The sequence below is a fragment of the Orcinus orca genome, chromosome 13 (assembly GCF_937001465.1).
Source record: "Orcinus orca chromosome 13, mOrcOrc1.1, whole genome shotgun sequence".
Classification (NCBI taxonomy): Eukaryota; Metazoa; Chordata; class Mammalia; order Artiodactyla; family Delphinidae; genus Orcinus; species Orcinus orca.
Genome location: NC_064571.1, coordinates 45,586,781 through 45,605,754, shown reverse-complemented (window position 1 = coordinate 45,605,754; position 18,974 = coordinate 45,586,781). Strand labels below are relative to the sequence as shown.

The 18,974-nt window shown below is 39.5% G+C and overlaps 3 protein-coding genes across 11 annotated transcripts in view; 1 reads left to right on the top strand and 2 right to left on the bottom strand.

The window, feature by feature from the left end:
* CLHC1 (clathrin heavy chain linker domain containing 1) overlaps positions 1–2,758 on the bottom strand; it is a 45,741-nt gene extending 42,983 nt beyond the window's left edge. The window contains exon 1 of one of the 2 annotated variants that reach the window (XM_049695971.1): positions 2,653–2,758. The gene's annotated coding sequence lies outside the window, so the exon portion shown is untranslated. The remainder of the gene's footprint in view (positions 1–2,652) is intronic. The other variant, XM_049695972.1, reaches the window with a different exon arrangement.
* A 345-nt stretch (positions 2,759–3,103) lies between these two features.
* Positions 3,104–5,744, top strand: RPS27A (ribosomal protein S27a). Its single transcript, XM_004284376.3, has 6 exons — positions 3,104–3,127; positions 3,224–3,288; positions 3,752–3,806; positions 4,214–4,299; positions 5,044–5,175; positions 5,559–5,744. The coding sequence occupies exons 2-6, from the start codon at positions 3,241–3,243 to the stop codon at positions 5,706–5,708; spliced, it is 471 nt and encodes a 156-aa protein (XP_004284424.1). The 5' UTR covers positions 3,104–3,127; positions 3,224–3,240; the 3' UTR covers positions 5,709–5,744.
* A 1,204-nt stretch (positions 5,745–6,948) lies between these two features.
* The window catches only part of MTIF2 (mitochondrial translational initiation factor 2), a 42,392-nt gene continuing 30,366 nt past the window's right edge, over positions 6,949–18,974 (bottom strand). For all 8 annotated transcript variants that reach the window (XM_049695958.1, XM_012538470.3, XM_049695960.1 and 5 more), the window contains 7 exons: positions 14,410–14,534; positions 12,908–13,112; positions 12,296–12,548; positions 11,494–11,634; positions 9,701–9,865; positions 7,741–7,881; positions 6,949–7,168 (listed from right to left, as the gene is read on the bottom strand). In XM_049695958.1, the coding sequence (XP_049551915.1) occupies positions 6,996–7,168; positions 7,741–7,881; positions 9,701–9,865; positions 11,494–11,634; positions 12,296–12,548; positions 12,908–13,112; positions 14,410–14,534 (1,203 nt within the window). In that variant the 3' untranslated portion in view covers positions 6,949–6,995. The remainder of the gene's footprint in view (positions 7,169–7,740; positions 7,882–9,700; positions 9,866–11,493; positions 11,635–12,295; positions 12,549–12,907; positions 13,113–14,409; positions 14,535–18,974) is intronic.

Here is an 18,974-nt window from a genome sequence, read left to right as displayed (position 1 = left end):
GGGTGCTTCCCTGGTGGCGCAGTGGTTGAGACTCCGCCTGCACGGGTTCGTGCCCCAGTCCGGGAAGATCCCACATGCCGTGGAGCAGCTGGGCCTGTGAGCCATGGCCGCTGAGCCTGCGCATCCGGAGCCTGTGCTCCGCAACGAGAGAGGCCACAACAGTGAGAGGCCCGCGTACCGCAAAAAAAAAATATATATATTGGGGGGGGGGGACCTACTGTGTGTCTGCCGCTATTCTAGACACTAGAGATATAGTACTAAACAAAACAAAGTCCCTAACTTCCCAGAGGTTACATTCAAGTAATGAGACAGAAGACACAGGAGTAAAAAACAGTATAACAGATGGGGGTAAGTTGTATGGGGAAAAATAAAAGAAGGAAAGGGGTATAGAGAGTAAGAAAGGTGGGAGGGTGCCATTTTACATAAGGCATTAAGTCAGGAAAGAGAATAGCCCTCACTGATAAGGTGACATTTCAGAAACCTGAAAAAAGCAGGTAATGTAGATTCCTGGGAGGAGAGTGGTTGAGGCAGAGAGAGATGCAAGTCCAAAGGCCTCAAGGCAGGATAGCATATCTGCCAGCAAGAAGGCCAGGAAGACTAGAAGAGAATGAGAAAAGGAGAGAAGAAAGATGAGGCCAGAGAGGTAGCTGCCAGATCACGTAGAATATAGGGCCTTAAAGGTAGGAGCACTACCAGCCCATGGGGCACCTTTGTGCAGGTTAGAAAAAGATGCTCCTTTCTCTGGGAAGACGTGGCAAGAGGAACAATGAGCTGAACTGTGGCCTCCAGTCATTCCAGTGTGGGAGTGACAGCCTTGCTTATAGGAACTTAGGCTTAACTCAGAGAGAGATAAAAGCCATTGGAGAGCTGTGGGCAGAAGAATGACAACTGACTTCCATTTTCAAAGAATTGCTCTTGCTGCTCTGTGAAGACAAGAGTCAAAGCCAGAAGAGCTACTGGGAGGCTACTACAATAGTCCAGACAAAAGATAACGGTGGCTTGAATCAGAGTGGTAGCAGAGACGGTGCAAAGTGTTCTGCATATACATTAAAAGTAAAACCAAGATGTGCTGAGGGATTCGATGTGGGTATGAGAGAACAGTCAAGGATGACCATAAAGTTTTTGGCCTCGGCGATTGAAAAGATGAAATTGCCATTTATGAGATGGGAATATCAATTTCATAAGATCAGGAGTTTGGGCCTCCCTATTAGACATGTTGAAGTTCAGGTGAGTCTGAGTGAGAAATAAGTTTATAAGTTATATGCATATAAATGACATTTAAAAGTTATGAGACAGAATGGAAAATGATCTGGGAAATGTCAACAAAGCAGAGGTCCAAGGACTGGGCATTGGGGGCACTCCAAAGTTTAGAGGCCTGGTAGATACAGAGGAAGCAACAAAACAGCCTGGAAAAGAGCATCCAGAGAGATGGAAGAAGAGAGATGGAAGTCGGGTGAAGAACGTGTTTCAAAGAGGAAAGAAATGATCAACTGTGTCAAATGCCGCTGATAGGTCAAATAAGATTAAATGACCATTGAATTTCACAACACGGAGGTGATCAGTAACTACAAGAGCTATTCCACTGGAATGGTGGAGACAGAAGCCTGATAGGAGTGGGTTCAGTCAATGGAAGGAAAAGAATTAGAGACAATGAGTATAGACAAGTCTTTCGAGGAGTTTTTTTTGTAAAGGTGGAGATTACCCGGCAGAATATGGTAGGAGAGCGTTCCACAGAGAAGAAACGTTTTCTTCAGAAGTGCCAAAGCATGAAAGAGCTTGTCAGGAACTTCAATTAGCTCAGTGATAAGTGAGTAATGGGTTTGGCAGACGAGGCTGTAAGGAAGGCAGAGGCTATCACACTAAGGAATCTGGATTTTATCTTGAAGGTGAAGTAGCATTAATGACATAATCATTTTTACTTTTTATACGTTGGAGGCAAAAGTGAAGGTGGGTTAGAAAAAAACTGGGGACAGAGAAAATTAAGGAACCTGAATTTGGGGATGGAGATGCAGAGAGGAGGGCACAGAGAGATAAAGAGAGAAGACATTAGGAAGGTGCACGCACAGGATTCTGTGGTTGCGCAGCGGCGAAAGGCCAGGGGAAGGGAGTTAACTCGCCCGCCTTGCCAGGACAGCCCCCCACCCATAATCCAAAAACTTCCTCTTAGGACTTTCACCACAACTCCCAACTCCAAACTTGGAAATTCTACAATAAATAAACCTTTCCGCGGGTTTCCTTCCCATGTGGCCTCATTTGAAAATTTGAAAACTCCAGAGATTTTCAACATATTAAACCGTTTCACACTGCGTAGTGACATATAAGACAGAATCTTCCTTAAACTAGGAGAACATCCGGGGTTGAAGGCGGGGAGGGGGTACAGGCCGAGACAAGGACGGACAAGCGGTTTTGAAGATACCACCTATCTTTCAGCTTGCCTGGAGTGGCCACAGGTGTGCCCTTCCCTTGAAGGCCCAGGGGAGCGTCTGGTGGTAGATCGCTGATCATCCGCCCCTCACCGCCTCAGTAAGTGGGTGATGACACTTTCGGTCCCCCACTCTTCCCCAACCTCTTAACCTTCCCTCCTAGTCACTTCCGACCCGTTTCCACCTTCCCCGAAACCATTACTGCGCTTCACCCTTGCTCCCTCCTCACCTTAACCCCTTCCTCCAAATCCCGACGCCAGGGTTAGGCGATAGTAACTAGGGAGCCCAGGGCTGTGGAACTGCATCTTGGGACGAGTAGTCCTAGAGAAAAGAAAGCAGCGGAAAACTACAATTCCCAGAAGACACTTCCATTTCCTCCGTTTTCCTCATGAGGCCCCCCTCAACCCCACCCCCTTTTAAAGACCCTCTTAGCCACGTCAACTACGGTGGAAAATTCTTTTAAAGACATTTTTAACTTGCTTAAATCTGCTATTTCAAGAGCGTTCTGAAAGCTAAAGTGAGAAATAAGCCAGGCTACCGGAAGGAGAAATGAGGTCACGACCTGGTCTGGCACGTGGCTGGACAGCCGCTGCGACAGCACTCAGGCACTTGACGTGGCCGCCTAGGAGGCGGGGCCTCCGCGGGGGCCCCGGGAAAGCCCGTGGGCCGGCACGACGCCCTTCTTTTCGGATCCGCCATCTGCGGTGAGTGTGTACTCTCGGCTGTTCTGCGGCCCGCGGCCTGTCGTCGCACCTCCTCTGTCCCCAACGTCACCGTTTCCTCCTTTTCCTCACCCTCAGGTGGCACCGCCGCCAATATGCAGATTTTCGTGAAGACCCTGACGGGGAAGACCATCACTCTCGAGGTACGGGCCAGGCGGTGGGAGAAGTCGCGGCGTGAAGGAGGGGGACCTGAGGCGGGTTTCGGCACGCGCGCTGCTTTCCGCCTTAGAATACGTTTCCGAACCTGGGTTCTAAAACTTGGCCGTAATTGAGCTGGGGATTAGGGCAGGTTTCCGATGCCTAAAGTCCGAATCTGTTGCCTCTGGTGGTTCCCGCCAGGTAGCCGCTGCCGGGGTCGCGAGGCGGGAGGGTAGCGCCCCCCGCAGGTGGGCGCGAGCACGTGTGGCCCGGCCGCCGCCGCCGCCCGGGGCTGGGGGAGGGAGCGTGCGCGCCGGGGAGCCTGTCTCCAGCTGCGTGAGCCAGGGGCTCTACTAGGTAGGTTTCAGCCCCCACCGCCTCGGCTCCCTGATGACTTTCCAACTGAATGGAGCGATTACTCTAGTTCCTGATGGTGTTACCTATACGTTTGCACTTCAAAACTTCTAGGTCGAACCCTCGGATACAATAGAAAATGTAAAGGCCAAGATCCAGGACAAGGAAGGCAAGTTAACATTTTCTGATTCAGAAAAACTAACCTGCAGAGGCCCTGTCAGGCGCTAGACATACCTGCTCTTTGTGGGGTGGGAAGAGGTCAGATTGACAAAAATGGTTTTGGAATAACACAGTAGACAGACGTTTATCAGCGTGGAGCCAAGCTGTAGTACTTTTCACGTGTGTGATTTTGGACGTGTTAGTTAATTTACACATGTATACTTATTTGTAAAGTGGTTAACATGTATTAGGATTAAATGAGATAAACCGTTTAAACATTTACAATTACACTTTCCCTGTAGTAAGAACTCACTGATGGATGTTAGTACCATTTATTTGATTCAAGATTATAAATCTTGAGCAGATATGCTTGTTTTGCAGTCACTTAATTTGTTTGTTCAACTTGTTTCCCATTAGGAATTCCTCCTGACCAGCAAAGACTGATCTTTGCTGGCAAGCAACTGGAAGATGGACGTACTTTGTCTGACTACAACATTCAAAAGGTTTGTTTGGAGGAAAGCAGCCCTTTAAGTATAATTTATTTTTTTATTTTTGCCTGTGTTGGGTCTTTGTTGTGCTACGTGGGCTTTCTCTAGTTGCGGCGAGAGGGGGCTACTCTTCGTTGCGATGCGCGGGCTTCTCATTGCGGTGGCTTCTCTTGTTGCGGAGCATGGGCTCCAGGCATACAGGCTTCAGTAGTTGTGGCGTACGGGCTCAGAAATTGTGGCTCGCGGGCTCTAGAGCACAGGCTCAGTAGTTTTGGCCACGCGCTTAGTTGCTCTGCGGCGTGTGGGATCGTCCTGGACCAGGGCTTGAACCCGTGTCCCCTGCATTGGCAGGTGGATTCTTAACCACTGCGCCACCAGGGAAGTCCCTTAAGTATGAATATTTGTATCTTAATTTGGAAATTTTGACTAATACTCAAAAAGTGGGGAGAATAGCATTAGATTAGCAGATTCCCAGGTGATTGATACACCAACATTTGAGAAATGCTGCTATAGTCTTCTACGTTTTAGATTTTGCATATTGCATTCCATGGTGTAATTTAATGTGTTCCTTAATCTGTCTATGAACTAAGAGTTTACATAGGAATCAGATACCTCTTTTTTTCTGACTCCCCCATGTGTGGGTGTACTTCCTGTCATATCCAGTTAGAATGTGCATGATGCTGGTTGTCCATTCTCCACGGAGCAGTAGCATTAATGTAACCATTTTTAAAGGCTGTTTTGTTCTCTGTTCAATAACAGGAGTCCACTCTTCATCTTGTGTTGAGACTTCGTGGTGGTGCTAAGAAAAGGAAGAAGAAGTCTTACACCACTCCCAAGAAGAACAAGCATAAGAGAAAGAAGGTTAAGTTGGCTGTCCTGAAATACTATAAGGTGAGCCAAATTATTAAAGATAATAATTTATCTCTGGTTTCAAACTCTTTAATATAAAAGTTTGGGGTTTTTTCCTGTTTGGTATTTGAATAAGCTCTATATAATGGGGTTTACCTCTAGGTACTTTATTCCAAACTAAGTTTCTGATTTTGAAGTCAGATCTGGGTTCAGGTCTTAACTCTGTCCACTTCTTGCAAGGCTGGGCTTTAAAAACTGATCTTTTTTCTTGTAGTAATTATTGGTGAGAATTTGGGGTGCTTCGGTTTGTAAGTACTAAGAAATATCACTGTTGTGTGATTAAAAGGTTAAATACTTTGAGTCATTTAAGCTAGACTTCACAGTATGTTGTAAGATTATCTTAACAGCAAGTTTATGCTTTTTAGGTGGATGAGAATGGCAAAATCAGTCGCCTTCGTCGGGAGTGCCCTTCAGATGAATGTGGTGCTGGAGTTTTTATGGCCAGCCACTTTGACAGACATTATTGTGGCAAATGTTGTCTGACCTATTGTTTCAACAAACCAGAAGACAAGTGATTGTATATTGGTTAATAAAAGATATGAACTAATGAACTACTGTTTAAATGTTGAGTTTTATTTCAGTGATTTTAAAAGTGGGTTTTAAAGATCAAATTGATCGCACTATTTTCTTAGGTAACCTGTACTTGGCAGAATTATGTTGTATTTGATACCAGCTGTCTAGATACAGGTCAGTTTCTTTGTACCTCAGCAGTACTGACTTTTTTTTTTTTTTTTTTTGCTGTACGGGGGCCTCTCACTGTTGTGGCCTCTCCCGTTGCGGAGTACAGGCTCCGGACGCGCAGGCTCAGCGGCCATGGCTCATGGGCCCACCTGCTCCGCAGCTTGTGGGATCTTCCCGGACCGGGGCACAAACCAGTGTCCCCTGCATTGGCAGGTGGACTCTCAACCACTGCACCACCAGGGAAGCCCCCAGTACTGACATTTTTGACTGATAATTTTTGGTTGTAGGGACTTTGCTGTATATCACAGGGTGATGAACAGTATCCCTGGTCTGTACCCACTTGCTGCCAGTAGCACACTACCCCTCCCCACAACCAAAAGTATCCAGACATTGCCAAATGACCCCTAGGGGTGGGGAGGAACCTCCGCCACCCCCAGATTGAGAAACATTGGTTTGTGTGAATTGGTATTATAACCTTGCCTAAAAAGAAGCTACAATGTATTGACACTTGCTTCCGACAAAGGAAGTTTAAAGGCGGCAGAGCTCGCAAGTTACCAGTTAAAAAATTCATCTGCATATGGCTGATTTACTTTGTTTTACAACAGAAGCTAACAGTATTGTGAAGCAATTATACAACAATAAAGATCTGTTTAAAAAAAAAATCACCCAAAGTCCTTTAATGTTGAGTGTGAACTCCTCTTTGGAATTTTAAGTTCTGAGGTTTGCTCATTGGTACTGCTGACACTGAAAAATAATGGTTTCACAGTATTTGACTGGTACCATATTTTATCTATGGAGCACAGTTTAGGGAGGCTTGCTTCTTGATATCAATGAACTAAAGTAAACACTTCAAGTTTATTAAACTGATTATTAGATTCACTGATACACCAATAATTAACAATTCCCTTTAGCCATATTCTTTCCCTACTCCAGGATTTCTAGTTGGACGCGTCCTTAAATAAGGTTTCCTAATTCTGTAGCATTTTGACAGTTAACACCTGTTAATGCTCGGCAGAACTTTCTGACCAGTAGTGAGTGGTGAATTATTACCTTTAGTAAGACGAAACTAGTTGCTCTGTAATAAAGCAAAACATTTAATTATTTACATTTTTAATACAATTTTAAAATCCTGGATCCCAAGAAGTCTTGGCTAGAACTTCCTTTTCTTCATAACAGACAATATCATCTCCCACTTTAAATTCTATCTTTTCTTCATCCAAACTAAGACCACAATCCATTCCAGTTTTGATGACTGAAATATCATCTTTATGGTGTTTCAGTGAGATTAATGAGCCTTAAAAAAGAGAAAAAAACTTATGGTTCATATAACTCAAATAAGTACCCAACAAGTGCAGTTGTAGTCTGGTGTTAAAAGGAAAAAATTACACTGAAATTCTTAGATTTTACAGTCCTGTCATGTTAAAAGATGGACGAAATACCAGGGAAACCAAAGAAAAATGAAGTTTGCTATAAACAAGATGTGATTTGTAGCGAAAAGTACTGTCTCCCTTTTCAAAGGTTAACACTTTACAGGGGATGGGGGTTATACTCAGGACTTGAATGAGTTACACCAGGATGAAGACGATGCAGGCACAAGCTTGTTAAGAAAGGATGAAAATATAATGATGTGGATCCAAGTGTAGGAGAGACATGGCTGGAAAGGTAGTTTGGGGCCAATTTTTAGAACCTTAGAAAGATTTGGGGACTAACAATCCTGGGAGAGTCATTAGGACTGGAGGCCAGATATGAGTTAGCAAGAAGTGGCACCTGAACTAGGATTATGGGAGTGAAAGATTTCAGTTACCCAGGATCATCAGGTTTTGGTGACTGGATATGATATTATAGAAAGAGTTTTATGTTGCTTACCCTTCCAAATAACATGTCCATTACGTATTAATTTAAATTTTTTTTGTTTTTCTAACTGTCCCTTTTGGACTCTGCAGCCGGCCACAGGAACTTTTTTCTTCCCTTCTGTTATAGAGAAGGTAGCTAGTATAGAAGCCTCACCTTTAGGAAGAAGAGAACATTAAGTATACAGAAAACAAAAATTCTGAGAAATACATAATTTCTGACATTAGGCAGAGTAACAGTTAAAGGTGTGAGAAAAATTACAAACTCGTGCAAGAAAGTCCTAATTTTCTCTAACTCAACCAACTTTACTTTCCTGGCCAATATTAGAAATAAAAACATGAAAATCCTTGGGTATTCTTGGAAAAGAAAATCAACAAAACTACATGTGCTTACCAAAAGAATGAAAAATAAATGAAATGTTCACTTTTTTTGGATGATTAAAATGCAATAGAAGATGCTATCAGTTGATAAGATTAGTATAATTCCTGTCTGCTCCATGAAAACCTGATTTTCAGTTGTCCCTCAATATATTTTCTTGAATGGACCATCCCTTGTTGCCTGATTTATTTTTAATCTCACCATGGGTAATTTATATACACTTAAGAGTACTAATTCTGTGAGTCAGCTTAATTTTTTTTTACTGACTGAAATTTAAAACAAATTCCAATAATGACATGGTACCACACACTATAATGTACCAGTTTTCTAGAATTAGTGTTATTTGGTGCTCTCACTTACCCCTGGAAACCCTCATATGACTCAGTTTTCCAAATTGCTCTTAGCACAAGAACATACAAATCTCTGTGTGATCATGTTAAGTAGGTCAGAAAAGCCTAAAATAAACCTGTACTGTGGACCAAAAACCTGTACTGTGGACCAAATACTGAGTCTCATCATGAGGAAACAGACAAATCCAAATTAAAGTACATTCAACAAAATCACTGGCCTATATACACGTCAAAAATGTCACGGTCAAAAGACTGAAGAACCTAATCTGTGATCCTGGACTGAGGGAAAAATATATATTTATAAAGTACATTATATAGGGACAATGAACAAAATTGGAACATGGACTGTGACTTAGATAAGAGTATTAACGTTCAATTTCCTGAGTTTGATACTTGTTGACTTAGATAAGAGTATTAATGTTCAATTTCCTGAGTTTGATACTTGTTCTGCAGTTTTATACGAGAACATCCTTGTGTTTAGGAAATGCAAATATTTACAGGCAAATGAACACAATATCTCAAATTTACTATCAAATGGCCCAGAAAAAAAATGTGTGTGTGTGTGTGTGTGTGTGTGTGTGTGTGTGTGTGTTTGAAGGGGGAGGACTAAAACAAATGGGGCAAAATGTAAACAACTGGTGAAGTGGGAGGGAGTTGCTTATACTTCTCCAGTAATTTTTCTGGAAATATAAAACTATCATCAAAATTAAAAGTTAACCAAAAATATCCGGATGTGGGGAGGAAAGAGAAGAGATAAACTGATTCAGTCCATCTGAAATAAATTTAGCCATTAAACTGGCCAAGGGATATGTTAGAAAAAAATATTTTTAAATGTTTAATATTTAAATGTAAATTTTCTTCTCATGGTGGATTTCTTTGCCAGCTGCTGGACAAAATCAATGGCTCCTTCCACAACACTGTTAATAATGTTTATGCCTCCCATCCCAGTCTACTCTGTATTACAATTAGTGGTTTATGTCTAACTAGAGGGCAAGTTCTTACTGCCTTATTTGCCTTTGTATCCTCACAGCCAAAAGCACAACACCTTGCAGAGGGCAGGTGTTTATAATTCATACGAAGTTACACTGAACCTTTATCTATAGTAGTCATTTTTTTCTAGAACACAGGATATGTGTTGGAACAGTGAACATATTTAAACAGCAAAATACATTTCCCTTAAACTTTGCTTTCAAGTGTTATTTACAGCAGGTTAGATACGAATGTTTAAACATTCAGTGAACACTCACCTATTGTGTGCTCTTCCACAATGCAGGGCAATCTACTGCTCAGTTCCTCCTGCAAATCTTCAATAAGACGGTAAATGATTTTGTGAAGTTTAATTTTTACTCCTTTTTTTGCAGCCGACTGCTGGATAACATTGCCTGCATTCACATTGAAGCCGTATATAACACCTGGAAAGCATAAATACAATAAAGTAGCACAAATATTGCATTAAACAGTTTGTCTTCCAAGCAAAAACTCAAATCTAAATTTTTTGCTTCTATGTAAATTAAAAGTGAGTAGGAGAGGTAAATTCTTTAATTTTTTCTCATGAAAACTAGTTAATTTTTTAAATTAATGAAAGGATTTTATAAATTCTACTGTGGCTTATTAAACAAGGAAGATTTCTTTATGATTTTTAAATCCAATCATTTAAGGAACATTATTTTAAATGACCATTATGTGCAAGGCAATATGCTAAACGAAGCTTTCATACCAGAGAAATAAGAAAAAAATGATTAGAACTGAAATACTACATTATTTTAATAACAATTCTGTTATTAATTATAATCTTATAGTCTACAACTTTTGTTGTTTGCTTTTAGATATTCAGCTGGCCAAAAGATGTTCAAAAAATACAGATGACCCTTGAGCAACACAGGTGTTAGGGGCACCAATCCTCCGTGTAGTTGAAAATCCGAGCATAATTTATGGTTGGCCCTCCATATAATTGCGGTTCCTCCACATCCGAGGAGTTAACCAACCTCGGATCTTGTAGTACACTGTAATATTTACTATTGAAAAAATCCACGTGTAAGTGGATCCGCAGTTCAAACCCGTGTTGTTCAAGTGTCAACTGTAGTTACTTAATTGGTAAAGTTCAAGAGTTGTTTAAGAAATGAAAGAAGTTCCATGGAGCTGACCATTTTACCAAAGAACAAATAATGTATTTAACTGCAAATACGTTGGGGGTGTGAAAAAAAATTTATGCAAATGGCTTAATCAGGAGAAAAACAGAACCACCTTGAAAGTCTTATTATCATTAAGAAATCATTCAATGCATCATACTATCTGCATTAATAGAAAAGTCAGTGCCCATAAAATACTTTGAAATAACCAACATTATTGAAAACATCTTTTCAGTAGTAGAGGTAACATCTAATTCTAATCAAGTTAGGTCATGAAGTACCCCCTTCCTAAATGATTCATTAATCACTCAATAACACTGGTGCTTTGCCTAGATGTTAAACCTAGTTAAAGCGACAGTCATGCAGTCATGAGTCCCCTTTCCATGTATCGTAAGTTTGACTCACAAACAGTCCCCTTGTCTTCAAGGCATATAAAGCTAAAAAGAGCTTTTGATTTAAGAAAAATATAATTTGTAAAATTATAAGTAAACAAAAATAGGCAACCAAAAGTAAAAGATGAAGGAAAGTACTGAGTAGGCTGATTGCAGATTAAAGAGCATTCAAAAAGTCTAAATGAAAGAGAGAGAGAGAGAGAGAACCAAGCCTGGGTTGGGGGGGAACCTGGAAGTGGTGAGGAGGCAGTAATGGTACATTCAAGAAATACTACTGGGGCTTGAAATAGTTCCCCAAAGTTTCAGTACAACAATGACAGCCACAGTGGAGCTGTGGCTGCAATACTGCACATCCCATTTGCCCTCAATCACTAGCTGAGACTGAACTGCAACAGGAAGGGGGATACTGATGGGGGTAAAATGTCAGGTGTGACTAGCCCAGCAAGAAAAGACAGAAGCAAATGGTTCAGAGTATGCTCTAGGGAACACAGTTAAACAAACAGGAAATGGAATCCTCACCATGAAATGTTTCAGCAAGGTTAACATCATTTTCACTAATATCACCCACACCAGAATGTACTAACTCTAGTTCACACTCATGTGAAGCATCATAGGTATCCATAATGTTCAAAATGGCCTCTACGGAACCGTCAACATCACCTAAATGCAGCAAAAGTTTAAAATTATTGGTGATAGGAGTTAGAAATTAACAGACACAAAAATGACAATAATCTATTTAAAGCAATAATAGGAATAGCATTTACCACAAAATCCACTTTTCTTTAGGTTTAGCATTATAAATATCTACTTAACTGAATAAAGTATAAAGAACCAAATGTACATTTACAACAAAATCCACTAGATAAATGTTTACTAAGGAAATCTCCCCCAGTGAGGGGGTGGGCAAAAAGGGTGAAGAGGGTCAAAAGGTACAAACTTCCAGTTATAAAGTAAATATGTCATGGGAATATAATATGCAGCACGGTGACTATAGTTAATAACACTGCACTGCATATTTGAAAGTTGCTAAGAGAGTAGATATTAAAAGTGCTCATCACAAGAAAAAAAAATTTTATAACTAAGGATGGTGACAGATGTTAACTAGACTTATTATGGTGATCATTTCACCATATATGCAAATACTGAATCATTATGAAACTAATATAATGTTACATGTCAAGTATATCTCAATTTTTTAAAAATCCCCCCCAAAATACTGAAATCATTTTGGCTTAAATTTAATGGCCCAAATTAATTGTGAGAATGACGAAATACATATATTCCTAAAATGAGATGTAAAGTAAAATCTTTTAAAAGTCACCTTTAATAATTATAGGAAGTACATTTGAATCTCCTCCTGCTTTTTCTTTTGGCTTTAAGGGTTGCTGCTGTTTTTTTATTTTGTACTTTATAAATGACCTCGCCTTCCAGTGCAAAGTGCCATACTTCTCGCGGGCTTTCCGATGTGCTTCTTGGTGTTCCTTTCGTTTTTCTTCTATTAATTCCAGATCCTCTTTATTTTTCTCCTGTTCTTGCTCATACTTCCTCCAGTGAACAACTTCACGTGCCCTTGGCTTTATTGGGGAAAAAAAAAAAAAGGGAATTATTTAACTAAATAGAAACCAGTAACTGCTGGTTTTTTCCTCCACTATGAAATTAGCCTAGCTCATATATGAAACCACTAATTTTAAAGTTTTAAGAAACTTACAAAACTTTTATATGGAGGCTTTGTGTAAATTTGAAATTATTTAAAAATCTTATCTCAAATTTTAAAAGCCAAATTTTACAGCCAAACTCTAAAATGACATCACTAGCCCCCCCTCACAGCCCGTTATAGTACTGAATTATTTATTACTTATTTGGTATAACATTATAGATTGATATTTTAAATCATTATATCATATCTACTGTAGAGGAATTAAGCTTGATATACCTCAGATTCTACTTCAAGAATTTCATCTCCTGCAGAAGGGAAGTCTCTCCAGCCTATAATTCCCACTGGCATGCTGGGACAGGCCTCATTGATTACTTTGTCATTTTCATCAAACATTAAGCGTACTTTTGCCCAACTCTTTCCAGCAACCAGAATGGAGCCTTTTCTCAAAGTTCCTCTTTGAATTATAGCTGTAGTAACAGGACTAATATGAAAATAAAAGTATATACTCTTAATGCCATAATCATGATGTAATGGCACTTTCTCAGTAAAGATATCTTTATGAGATTAAAAAATATATAATTTGAACACACAGGGTTAATTCCACCACTTCTCAACTTCTCAAACAGTTTTTCATACTATAAAGACATTTCTTCAAAATTACAAGCTAAATGTCCATCAATGGAAGAATGGATAAAGAACATGCAGTATATATGTATAATGGAATATTATAAAACCTTAAAAAAAGAAAATCCTGTCACATGCTAGAATACGGATGAACCTCCTGGACGAACATATGCTAAATGAAATAAGCCAGTCAAAAAGGACAATATTACATGATTCCACTCATATGAAGTATCTAAAGTAGTCAAAATCATGGAAACAACTACTGAAAGATAGCTGCCAAAGGCTGGGTGGAGGAGGGCGGGGAAATTAGTGCTTCATGGGTACAGAGTTTGTTTTGCAAGATGAAAAAGTTCTAGAGATCTGTTGCACAACAATATGAATATACTTAATACTACTAAACTGTACGTTTCAAAATGGTTAAGATGGTAAATTTAATATTATGCAATTTTTACAATTAAAGAAAAAAGAAAACAAAAAACATTTCTTGTAAGGTTATGGTAGTGAAGGGTGCAGACAGCTAAGTGTTCTGACAGAATCCTAATCTCCTTTCTATAATTTGTTAAGCAGTGAAAAGACCTCTTTTGCTAATAGGGAGGGAAATTAAAGAAGAGAACACTATTCCAACAATCTTACTATATATTAATGGGTAAGAACATAAAGAATTTAGAAACCCTAAAATGCAACAATTGCCATTTTATTCCAAGTTATGTTAGTCTATAAGGCTTTAGCAATTCAGTTAAGTCAGTGGGGAGAAAAAAAGATACCAAGCAAATTGAACTACTAAGTCACCTAAATATGACTACTAAATGTATACACATATTCGCTAAGATCTACTGATAACTGCATGTTTGTGTTCTGTGTGCCAGTGCAATAAAATACTTCTTATTTTTATTTAAAAAAATATACATTTTTTGGCTGCACCGCAGTGGCATGCAGAACTTCCCCAACCAGGCGTCGAACCCGTGTCCCCTGCAGTGGAAGCGTGGAGTCTTAACCACTGGACTGCCAGGGAAATCCATATTTTTTAAAACAAATGCTTTGAAAATATTGTTCAGGGATTAACAATAATGTGCAATAAACATAAGATACTGTTATATAATCAAGTCACAAAAACAATGAAAATTATTAGAAAGCAACCATTTTAACAGACCTACCCTCTTCCTTTGTCTGTGAAAGATTCTATTACTGTTCCTTCAACTGGACCAGTAGGGTCTGCTTTCAATTCTAACATTTCTGCAAGAGCAATTGTTGCCTCTGCCAAAGCCATCATGTTATCGCCCTTTAATAACAAAAAACCTGTTAATATACATTAATAACTAATATCTGTAAATATAAATACCAGGATCAGAAAGCCAAATAATTCTCGACAGTTAACACTTTTCTCTTTAAGCATTAAAAACATGAATTACACAATACTACGAGACTAGATATCGATTACAGGAAAAAAATCTGTAAAACATACAGACACATGGAGGCTAAACGATACACTACTTAATAACCAAGAGATCACTGAAGAAATCAAAGAGGAAATAAAAAAATACCTAGAAACAAATGACAAGGAAAACACGACAAACCAAAACCTATGGGATGCAGCAAAGCAGTTCTAAGAGGGAAGTTTATAGCAATACAATCTTACCTCAAGACACAAGAAACATCTCAAATAAACAACCTAACCTTACACCTAAAACAACTAGAGAAAGAAGAACAAAAAAACCCCAAAGTTAGCAGAAGGAAAGAAACCATAAAGATCAGAAATAAATGAAAACGAAATGAAGGAAAAAATAGCAAAGATCAATAAAACTAAAAGCTGGTTTTTTGAGAAGATAAACAAAATTGATAAACCATTAGCCACCTCATCAAGAAAAAAAAGGAGAGGGCTTCCCTGGTGGCGCAGTGGTTGAGAGTCCGCCTGCTGATGCAGGGGACACGGGTTCGTGCACCAGTCCGCTAAGATCCCACATGCCATGGAGCAGCTGGGCCTGTGAGCCATGGCCGCTGAGCCGCACATCTGGAGCCTGTGCTCCGCAACAGGAGAGGCCACAAGAGTGAGAGGCCCGTGTACCGCCAAAAAAAAAAGACTCAAATCAATAGAATTAGAAATGAAAAAGCAGAAGAAAGAACTAACACTGCAGAAATACAAAGGATCATGAGAGATTACTATAAGCAACTATATGCCAATAAAATGGACAACCTGGAAGAAATGGACAAATTCTTAGAAATGCGCAACTTTCCAAGACTGAAACAGGAAGAAATAGAAAATATAAACAGACCAATCAAAAGCACTGAAATTGAGACTGTGATTAAAAATCTTCCAACAAACAAAAGCTCAGGATCATATGGCTTCACAGGCGAATTCTATCAAACATTTAGAGATGAACTAACTCCTATCCTTCTCAAACTCTTCCAAAATATAGCAGAGGGAGGAACACTCCCAAAATCATTCTACAAGGCCATCACCCTGATACCAAAACCAGACAAAGATGTTACAAAGAAAGAAAACTACAGGCCAATATCACTTATGAACATAGATGCAAAAATCCTCAACAAAATACTAGCAAACAGAATCCAACAGCACATTAAAAGGATCATACACCATGATCAAGTGGGGTTTATCCCAGGAATGCAAGGATTCTTCAATATACGCAAATCAATCAATGTGATACACCATATTAACAAACTGAAGAAGAAAAACCATATGATCAACTCAATAGATGCAGACAAAGCTTTTGACAAAATTCAACACCCATTTAAGATAAAAACCTTCCAGAGGGTAGGCATAGAGGGAACTTTCCTCAACATAACAAAGGCCATATATGACAAACCCACAGCCAAAATCGTCCTCAATGGTGAAAAACTGAAAGCATTTCCACTAAGATCAGGAACAAGACAAGGCTGCCCAGTCTCACTGCCATTATTCAACATAGTTTTGGAAGTTTTAGTCACAGCAATAGGAGAAGAAAAAGAAATAAAAGAAATCCAAATCGGAAAAGAAGAAGTAAAGCTGTCACTGTTTGCAGATGACATGATACTATACATAGAGAATCCTACAGATGCTACCAGAAAACTACTAGAGGTAATCAATGAATTTGGTAAAGTAGCAGGATACAAAATTAATGCACAGAAAATTCTTGAGTTCTTATACACTAATGATGAAAAATCTGAAAGAAAAATTAAGGAAACACTACCATTTACCACTGAAACAAAAAGAATAAAATAGCTAGGAATAAGCCTACTTAAGGAGATAAAAAACCTGTATGCAGAAAACTATAAGACACTGATGAAAGAAATTAAAGATGATACAAACAGATGGAGAGATATACCATGTTCTTGGATTGGAAGAATCAACATTGTGAAAATGACTCTACTACCCAAAGCAACCTACAGATTCAATGCAATCCCTATCAAACTACCAATGGCATTTTTCATAGAACTACAACAAAAAATTTCACAATTTGTATGGAAACACAAAAGACCCCGAATAGCCAAAGCAATCTTGAGAAAGAAAAATGGAGCTGGAGGTATCAGGCTCCCAGACTTCAGACTATACTACAAAGCTACAGTAATCAAGACAGTATGGCATTGGCACAAAAACATAAATACCGATCAATGGAACAGGATAGAAAGCCCAGAGATAAACCCACGCACAAATGGTCACCTATCTTTGATAAAGGAGGCAAGAATATACAATGGAGAAAAGACAGCCTCTTCAATAAGTAGTACTGGGAAAACTGGACAGCTACCTGTAAAAGAATGAAATTAGAACACTCCCTAACACCATACACAAAAATAAACTCTAAATGGATTAAAGACCTAAATGTAATGCCAGACACTATACAACTCTTAGAGGAAAACATAGGCAGAACACTCTATGACATAAATCACAGCAAGATCCTTTTTGACTCACCTCCTAGAGAAATGGAAATAAAAACAAAAATAAACAAATGGGACTTAATGAAACTTAAAAGCTTTTGCACAGCTAAGGAAACCATAAACAAGATGAAAAGACAACCCTCAGAATGGGAGAAAATATTTGCAAATGAAGCAACTGACAAAGGATTAATCGCCAAAATTTACAAGCAGTTCATGCAGCTCAGTATCAAATAAACAAACAACCCAATCCAAAAATGGGCAGAAGACCTAAATAGGCATTTCTCCAAGAAGATATACATATTGCCAACAAACACATGAAAGAATGCTCAACATCATTAATCATTAGAGAAACACAAGTCAAAACTACAATGAGGATCACCTCACACCGGTCAGAATGGCCATCATCAAAAAATGTACAAGAATAAATGCTGGAGAGGGTGTGGAGAAAAGGGAACCCTCTTGCACTGTTGGTGGGAATGTAAATTGATACAGCCACTATGGAGAACAGTATGGAGGTTCCTTAAAAAACTAAATGTAGAACTACCATATGACCCAGCAATCCCACTACTGGGCATATACCCTGAGAAAACCATTGTTCAAAGAGTCATGTCCCACAATGTTCACTGCAGCTGTATTTACAATAGCCAGAACATGGAAGCAACCTAAGTGTCCACAGACAGATGAACAGATGAAGAAGATGTGGCACAGTTACACAATGGAATATTACTCAGCCATAAAAAGAAACGAAACTGAGTTATTTGTAGTGAGGTGGATGGACCTAGAGTCTGTCATACAGAGTGAAGTAAGTCAGAAATAGAAAAACAAATACCGTATGCTAACACATATATATGGAATCTAAAAAAAGAAAGAAAAAATGGTTATGAAGAACCTAGGGGCGGGACAGGAATAAAGATGCATACGTAGAGAACGGACTTGAGGATACGGGGAGGGGGAAGGGTAAGCTGGGACAAAGTAAGAGTGGCATGGACTTATATACACTACCAAATGTAAAACTGATAGCTAGTGGGAAGCTGCCGCATAGTACAGGGAGATCAGCTCAGTGCTTTGTGACCACCTAGAGGGCTGGGATAGGGAGGGTGGGAGGGAGATGCAAGAGGGAGGAGATATGGGGATATATGTATAGCTGATTCACTTTGTTATAAAGCAGAAACTAACACACCATTGTAAAGCAATTATACTCTAATAAAGATGTTTAAAAAAAACCCCAAAACATGAATTACCCTATTTGACAGGAGGAAAGAAGGGAGGGAGGAAGGGAGGGAGGGAAGAAGAGATAAGCAAGAAAATCTGACCCAGGGACTGATCTTGCAACGAACAGTGGCTATACATGTATAGATAGATATTATATATACATAATATATATATTATCCATTTATCTATCTATCTATATATTTTTAAGAATATCTACTAGAGTCCGTTAATACCCTTTTTTTTTGCGGTACACGGGCCTCTCACTGTTGTGGCCTCTCCCGTTGTGGAGTACGCACAGGCCCAGCGGCCATGGCTCACGGGCCTAGCCGCTCCGCGGCATGTGGGATCTTCCCGGACCGGGGCACGAACCCACGTCCCCTGCATCAGCAGGCGGACTCTCAACCACTGTGCCACCAGGGAAGCCCTGTTAATACCCTTTTATAAACACATGCTCCTTTCACCCTCTGTCCTCCACCTGTTTCTACAATTGTGTTTTCTTCCTCTCACTTTCTTTACAGTGCTACATTACAATTGAAGTTCTATCCAATTGAACAAGCTTTCACTGATTTCATCTGATCCACTCAAGAATCCTGTAAAATAAGTAAATCAAACACTACTTACTCTTATTAAATAAATA

Coding starts and splice junctions, on each gene's coding strand:
- RPS27A (XM_004284376.3), top strand. CDS start 3,241: ATGCAGATTTTCGTGAAGACCCTGACGGGGAAGACCATCACTCTCGAG. Junction 3,289..3,751: donor GGAAGACCATCACTCTCGAG/GTACGGGCCAGG, acceptor CAAAACTTCTAG/GTCGAACCCTCGGATACAAT. Junction 3,807..4,213: donor CAAGATCCAGGACAAGGAAG/GCAAGTTAACAT, acceptor GTTTCCCATTAG/GAATTCCTCCTGACCAGCAA.